Source organism: Chiroxiphia lanceolata, chromosome 1, assembly GCF_009829145.1.
Source record: "Chiroxiphia lanceolata isolate bChiLan1 chromosome 1, bChiLan1.pri, whole genome shotgun sequence".
Lineage (NCBI taxonomy): Eukaryota > Metazoa > Chordata > Aves > Passeriformes > Pipridae > Chiroxiphia > Chiroxiphia lanceolata.
The window spans coordinates 15,306,881-15,315,146 of record NC_045637.1 but is presented as its reverse complement, the minus strand read 5'-3'; the positions used below and the strand labels follow the sequence as shown (position 1 = coordinate 15,315,146).

Below are 8,266 nucleotides of genomic sequence, written 5' to 3'. Positions count from 1 at the left end.
ACGTGTATTTCTGCTCTTAGCGAAGGGCAGGAGCCAGCACAGCATCGCATAACAGGGGGCACTGAACCAGCCCTCAGGTAACCCGTGTGTGGGAATGGGCGGGCGGGGGGGGGAGCTCCTCGATCACTGCCCCGGGCCGGTCCCGGCTCTCCCCCAGCGCTGCCCGGCCCGATCCCGGCTCTCCGGCGGTGACAGGAGGCCCCGCCCGGGCCCGGCGCAGCTTCCGGGGCAGGCGCGGCCGTTCCGGGCGGTGCGGGCACCATGGGGGTGACGCGGCAGAAACACGCCAAGAAGATCATGGGCTTCTACAAGCACAGCTTCCAGTTCCGCGAGCCCTTCCAGGTGCTGCTGGACGGCACCTTCTGCCAGGCCGCGCTCCGCAACAAGATCCAGATCCGGGAGCAGCTGCCCGGGTACCTGGGCGGCGCCGCGCAGCTCTGCACCACGCGGTACGGGACGAGCGGGGAGCAGGCGGCGCCGGGGCTGTGGGGAACCTGCGGGGCGGTGGCAGCTTCTCTGAGACTCAGCTGCCTTTCCGAAGGTAGCGGGAACTGCGGGGCCAGCGGTAACTCCGGTGTGCGAGGGGGGACCGGGTGGGTCTCCTCCCATCTCCAGCGTGTTCTTGGCGAAGTGGGAACAGCAAAGGCAAGCTGATATGTCCTGGGCAGGGAGGGAATTACTGCCTGGCTGGAGCTGCAGCCTGACAGGGCGGGATTGTTTCCAAAGTAGCTGTTCTCAGGGGAGGACAAGGATGTGCTAGAGAAAGATGTGGAAGTAAAGCACGAACACTGCATATCGAAGTTACCTTTTTTTTTGCTTGATTATATATATCGTATATAATAAATTTTCCCTTAATTCTATTTCTGCAGTGATGGAATAGCCAACAGCCCATCATGGAGGCAAGTAGTGAAAATACCAGGAAGATGTATACCTAGGCTCAAAAAACACACTGAACCATCTTGCACAGTGTACAGAACTGGCCCGTACTTCTAAACAGTATAAAGTATCCAGTCGTGTCCTTAGATGTGAGAGGTTCAGGAATGGCTTTGATCCAAACTATATTCCTGTCCTGCCTAAATGCCACTTCTTCTTTCAGCAGTATCTGTTGGTCTTTTTGACTATCTTTCACTTAGGGCAGCTGAATCTGTCACCCTTCCCTTATCCATCAGCACTGTAACCCTGTCATAGAAGGTCACCATATTTTTCACAATTTATTTTTAATGAAACCGTGTTAGTTGTCACCAGTCCTTGTTTTCCATGTGCCTTTGTATATTTTCCAGGAGGATCCACTCCATGGTCTTGCCAGGCACAGAGGTGAAACTGACTGGAATGTTGTTCCCCAGATCTTCTTTATTTCCATTTTTAAATATAAGTTAAATTTTAAAATTTAATAATAATAAATTAAATTTTTAAAAATATTTATTAAGTAGTAGTTCATATGCTAAGTGATATCCAAACATAATTTCAAGGACTCAGTATATTCGCTGATGTGAAATATTTTTAAATCGTTTATTATAACTTAAAGTTATTACTGGTTAATTGTGTTGACAACCAAGGAAACCTTGCTGATATCTTCAGATGGGCTACTGCTTTCAGATTTCTGGGTGCCATTTACAAATCACAGAGCCTGAACAACTGGGCGTTGCTCATTCTTAAATAACTCATGTCAACCATTTGCTGTTATAAAAAAATGTGAGTTTATTTTTTCGTTTTGAAATAATTGTTTCTTTTGGTTTTCAGATGTGTTATAAAAGAACTGGAATCATTGGGGAAAGCACTGTATGGAGCAAAATTAATTGCCCAGAGATTTCAAGTTCGAAACTGTTCTCACCACAAGGATCCTGTGAGTGGTTCCACCTGTTTACTTTCTATGATTGAAGACGGCAACCCTCATCACTTCTTTATTGCTACACAGGTAAAAGCTCATGGGAAGCATTAACTCCATTTCATTTCAAGTGATGCTTTGATACCTAAAGATAAGGAAGCCTCCACTAACCTCAATTATAAGATTTTTACCTCATTTGTGGGAATTAATAATGTAAAACCTTACTCGCTCTTAAATATATTTGCTAATTATGAAGCAGGGAATCTTTTCTCTTACTTGAAAAACTAGATTTTTTTACCTTATAAGGATATTGCTTAGTTTAGCAGAACGTGTAGAAAACATGCTACCTATTGACGTAAGAAAACAACTCATTGATGCTAATTTGCATATTGCTTTGTGTGCATTCCATTCCCTGAATTGTTTTCACAGTAGTCTGAAAAGTGAAATTAAGTGTCAAACATCCATATAACTTCAATTTTAAGAAATTTTGGACTACAGAATAAATAACTGTACAAATGAGAAAGGCATTTTTTCCTGGGTTTGTTATTGAGACAGTATGTATATATGATACACAATATATATAGAAAGGTTTATAGTAGAATTCTGTATAGTTATGTAAGATAAAAGAATTTAAGATGGTCTGCGACAGAAGAAGTTATGTTACTTCTTGTGGAGTGTTGGTCTGCATACCAGTGAACTGGGACTTTTTCCTCAAATAATGCATGTGTGCATATATATGCGGGTAAAAAGGAAATGTTGATAATTTTCCATCAGCAGTACAGCTCATTAGGAGAGAAATTGAAGTTTAAATTGCTGTGAAAGGCACTGCCATGTAAATCTGCTAGTTTCTTATCTTTGTCGTAAGATAAGAATTAAGTTTCTTATCTTTTTCATAATGTAATTTATCTTCATAGTTTTGTATTAAAAGTAGGTGCATTTGAATTGCAAATATAATTTAATCCCCAAATGTTGACTAAAGTATTTAATTTTGCAGGACCAGGACTTATCAAACAAAGTGAAAAAGAAGCCTGGCGTTCCTCTCCTCTTTATTATTCAAAACACGATGGTGTTAGACAAACCTTCTCCTAAATCTTTGGCATTTGTTCAAAAGTTGCAGACAAATCAGCTTGTTCCAGAGTACCAAAAACAAAGTATTGTGGAGCTTAAAGAGAAAGAAGGACTAGCAAAGCAAGAAGGTGAAAAGAGGAGAAAACGCAAAAGGGCAGGTGGCCCCAATCCACTCAGCTGTCTGAAGAAAAAAAAGAAGAAAACACAGGAGGGTCAGGATCCTTCTGCTGAAAAGAAGAAAAGAAGAAAAAGAAAACGAAATAGAGTTAAAGCAGAAACCATGCCATCAGTGCAGAAGAAAGAAGGAGAATAAATTCATCTATGTAAACAGCACATGGCTTGAACATTGTTTGAACTTTGCAAAAAGAAAGATTATTATGCGTGAAATTGAGTTGTTGATATTAAAACTTATTTTTATTAGGTCTGCTTATTATCTTCTCTGTATTGTATTGTCTGTATCTTAACATTTGCGGGTTATTGTCCTAATAATTTATTCTGTTATTTAGTAATTGGGTTTGTGACAAAATATTTAGGAACCCTCATGTTTCATTATTCTCTCCAGCATCTTGGTTCCTGTCAGAATTCACATGATATGTACCAATTTTTTAGAAGTGCCTCTTGGCTTCCATATGGATTTTGGTGGGATATTAGACTTCTTTCTAAATCAAAGTTGCTATTCTTGTTAAGACTAGTTTTGACCATTAGTCTGTTAGAGAATATGAAATTGACCTAAAATAATACAATGGCTTATTTATCCTTATTGTTTGAATACAAAAGTTAACTCTTTTGCAAATTGACCAGATGCCCTCAGAAGTCCCATCCAGACTGAATTACTGTGTAAATGCCATGTGGACTGATATGTCTGTTGTTCTTGATCTTCATTTATGAAGAAGATCCCAGAGGTGCAATTGTGTTGATATTTCTGGCAATATAATGGCATCTCTGATCTGTCTATTTCATCTGTAGTTTATTTTTAATTTTTAAATAGGAAGAATACAATTTGAAAATGCTGAATCAAAGCACTGGCCAACACCTAATGCTATCATAGTGTAGCACAGCTGTACAGGAGTCCTGGAATACAGGGCAGCTGATGGTGATGGGACTCAGGCCCTGCTGCCTGTTTCACTGTTCTGTAAGGTTATGAACAGAACAGAACTGAGTTGGAGGAGGATTGTGGTTTAACCCCAGCAAGCAGCTCAGCCCCCCACAGCCATTTACTGAACTCCTCCTACGTGGAGGTGGAGAGAATCAGGAGAGTAAAAGTAAGAGAACTTGTGAGTTGTGATAAAGACAGTTTAATAGGGAAAGCAAAAGCCACACACAAAGCAAGGCAAAACAAGGAATTTGTTCACAACTTCCCATGGGCAGGCAAGTCCCCAGGAAAGCAGGGCTCCATCATGTGTAATGGCGACCTGGGAAGACAAACGCTGTCACTCTGAATGTCCTCCCTTTCCACCTTCTTCCCCGGCTTTATATGCTGAGCATGATGCTGTATGGTCTGGAATATATCCCTTGGGTCAACTGGGATCAGCTGTCCAGCTTTGTCGCCTCCAAACTCCTTGTGCACCCCCAGCCTACTTGCTGGTGGGGTGAGAAGCAGAAAAGGCCTTGACCCTGTGTAAGCACTTCTCAATGGCAACAAAAACATCCTGACACTGTTTTCTGCACAAATCCAAAAACACAGCTACTGTGAAGCAAACTAACTGTATCCCAGCCTAAAGCAGCACAAAGAAGGAGTTTCCAAATCTGTTTCAAGTACCCAGTTTTCTCTAGTAGCTATTGCTTCCTATGCCTTCTTATGTGTCTGGTGGCATTAAGTCAGAAGTGAGTGACTGAGATGACATAATAGAGGGGTGTGCACTATACACATGCTATGGCATAGGTGTGCTTTCACGGTGTTCCCAGTCATCACTGCCCAGATTTTTAATTTTTCTCAGTGCACTTCTTAACCAAGATGTAGTCCTTAAAAGAAAAGCTTTCTGTTTCTTCATCTGTGTGAGTTTAAGCCATGTGCCCTAAACAATTCTTCAGCCTCTGTATCATGTGTTTGCAAGGTAGTTTTTCTATGCGTTGTCTGCACAGGTTCTTGAATGTCTGGAGTACACAGCTGTACTGTTGGCCTTGCAAATCGTATGGAAAGCTGTTTCACGGAGTTTGAGAAACTAGCTTGAGTGATGAGTTAGCCAGTCTTAGCAAAAACTTCAGGATCATTCCCTAGAATCTGCAGAGTATCCCTCTGGCCAGCACAGGAAGGTGCACAGGACACTGCTGCTGTAGCCCCAGTCCAAGCTGTTCCTCCCAACACGGCTGTTAGGAGTGGACTGTGCCTTTACTGTTCCATACAAGACCACATGCATCTTGGGAATGGACGGTGAAAGACAGAAGCAGCAAGGAATGGTGCTGTAGTCAAGATGAAAGCTTATTTGAAGTTTAAAACAGTCACGCTTATCATGGTATTGTTCCTACATTGATTACCAAAGTGAGTCCTGAGGCGAAATTTAGTAACTCCTAAAAATATCTTAATGCAGCATATTTGTTTAATGTATATTGCCTTTTTCAAGCTGTCATAGCCCTTTCACCTGCACTCATTCAGGCACAGTCCCATGTTAATGTAGTTTTACTTCTCATTCTACTGTAAATATTGCTTGTATTTCTTCCCCCTCCCCAAATTGACCCATAGACATCACTGCTGTAAGTAAAGCTTGGAGCAGACAGCAGAGATGGTTCAGCATCAAAATCTCATTCTGAGTCAAAACTCAGTAATTTTTATATTAAAACTCAGTAATTTTTACTAAAAACATTGGTTTTAAAAATAGAGAGGAAAACACCCTAATTATTTGCAGTAGTCTCTTTCAGTGTAGTTAAAGCTTAAATCCACTTTTTTTTTGAAGACTTATAGACAGATAAAAACCTAATTCCTGCAAAAAAAAAGAGTATTTTAACAGTCATCTAATGACTCCCACCTTAAGGAATTTAAAACAATATTTATCTATGTTTCCTTGGCATTTTGTTAACACAAACTGAGTCATGGTGTTGCCATTGGGAAGAACTGGAATGTAAAGGGAGTGAGCTCTTAAGAGAAAAGCTGTAAAATTTGTCTGCATAGCTACAGCTCTCCTCCAGCAAGGTAAATAACTTGTCTGTCAGCTTTGGGAGAGAGCTCCTGCCCAGGCAACAAGCAATCAGATTGTGTTTTGTTACCATTTTGAAATATGAAAAAAAGGAAACCCATCCAGGCCAAACTGACTGGCTGTATTTATACCATTAAATCAGCAACACTCGGAGCTGCCTGTAAGCCCGAGCCCAGCTGGACGGGCTGGCTCTGCCCGGGCTGGGCTCTGCTCCGAGCACACACCACCAGTGTGGCTGCCGGCAAACCGGCTGTGTGGATGCTCTCAGGATGTGCTGCCTCTGCCTGCCAGGGGTTGGTGAGGTTTAGTTGGCCCGGGCTATAAACCATGACAAGTCCCTCTAGTAATTCTGTGGTGCAAGTCACTGGGAGCATCCCTAGGCCTATAGAAAACACCACTGTGGAAGTACCTGTAGAGCTAACTTTGCTGTTCTAGGTGTTCACTCCACGTTCTGCCCAAAAAGCCACTGCCTTATATATCAATAAATGGTCTGGAGTTGTGACCGCAACTCTAGTATAGACAAAGTTCCCAATATAGCTTTTCAAATGAAGTTTAGGATCATTTTGCTATAGGGTGTCAGAGGGACTGGTTTCAGTTTTGAAACTACAGAAAGCCAGAGGTAAATTAAAACAAGCATGAACAAAAACTTCTTGGGGGCTATTGATTTCCTCTTTTCTCGGTATAAATATATACCCCAAATCCTAGGCAGTACCTCACTAAATCTTTCTTTTAAAAGAGAGGGAAATAAGCAGTGTTGTAGAGTACTATGTATGCTACATGTGCAGATAGAAGAAGAAAATAATATGTCAGCCACAGTGTGCAGGGCATTAATGCTGAATTTAGAACAGAGTCTCATCTACCAGCAGCAGAAGACATTTATCTAGACTGCCTGCCAATTCAATTGGCTGGATTTGTATGTTAGTGTGATCCAGTATTGTACAATAAATCACTCCCTGAGCATCTGCTAATGACGCTAAATAGATGAGTTAATTAGAAGCTTCTGGAACCTGGGATGTTTATGAATCATTAAAGTAAATATGAATATGGTATGACTTGAAGAATAAATAAATGCTAGTGGGGAAAAGAAAATAGGATGTCCAGAGCAGTCCTGCTCATTTGTTTTCAGCTACACTGATGCACTGTGAATGACTTCTGCGTCAGCTTTAGAGTGTTCCTGGAGTTTCTTGAACATGTTCTGTCAGAGACAAGATGAAGAACGTTGGAACAATACCATGATTTATACTCATTGCATCTTTCAGATAGAAGTTTCACAAGCAGCTACTGTGTATTTCATACCTCTGTGTGGGCGTAATATCTCACACAGGGAGCAGCCGGAGATACAGAAATGAACAAATAAGAGCCCCAGCAGGTGTTATCATTTACAATTTAAGGGAGAAAGATTGCAGTGTTCAGAGAGAGAATGACAGAAAGCAAAAGTTTTTGTACGCAGAGAGTCAGTAGTGAGAGAGAGGCTGCACCTTGTGATTTAGGAATGGCCTAACTAATGCCAAGAGAGGGGCTTGTGATGTATTATTGGTAATTATTATGCCTGTGCACTCCAAGCCCCAGATTTGTCTCAGAGAGCTCAGCTGTCTGCCCACAGAGGCAGTCATTTTGTAAAAGTTGCTACAGCTTGTTATGGAAGACGCAGGCTGGGCTCTCTCAGGGAGACTTTATTTTCTGATTTCTTCTCCTGCAGTTGAGAGGGAGAGCATGCAGCTGTGCTCTGTGTATGGATACGGGGAAACAATGAAGCTGTTAACAAGAGTCCAATTAAAAACTACTCAGAGTCAAGAGCTGGAAGGAAGAAAAGAGACAGTAGTTACTGGGATTTAAAGAAATCAAGGAAGAAAGAAAAATGTATGTAAGGGTTTCTGAGTGTTAACTGGAGGAAAGAATTGGTCAGCAGCAGAAGGTGAACCAGAAATGGCTCAGCAGTCAAGGAGAGTAGGGAACAAAATAATAAACCATAAGCAAATTAAAAAAAAAATCATTCCAATTCCATTAAGAAAACCTCATTGCTCTTTGTGACTCAGTTTCTGCCCTTTTTAAACAGGGAGCTGGACGGACTAAACCACTCACAGATCTTGTGTTGATAGCCCAAGAGTTCCTGCAGAATGTAGGTCTCATGATGACAAACACTCTGTGTCTTTATGGTTTTTCAATATCACACACTTTGCAGCACTGGCAGGTTTGCAGCCAAATCATTCTGCTGTAGATCTTGCCTAACATTGCATGTGGC

General features: G+C 41.7%; 1 protein-coding gene across 1 annotated transcript; it reads left to right on the top strand.

The window, feature by feature from the left end:
• Positions 1-210: 210 nt before the first annotated feature.
• On the top strand, positions 211-3,313 carry UTP23 (UTP23 small subunit processome component). The gene is made up of 3 exons (XM_032712405.1): positions 211-449; positions 1,741-1,915; positions 2,820-3,313. The coding sequence occupies exons 1-3, from the start codon at positions 262-264 to the stop codon at positions 3,204-3,206; spliced, it is 750 nt and encodes a 249-aa protein (XP_032568296.1). The 5' UTR covers positions 211-261; the 3' UTR covers positions 3,207-3,313.
• The last annotated feature ends 4,953 nt before the right edge of the window (positions 3,314-8,266 follow it).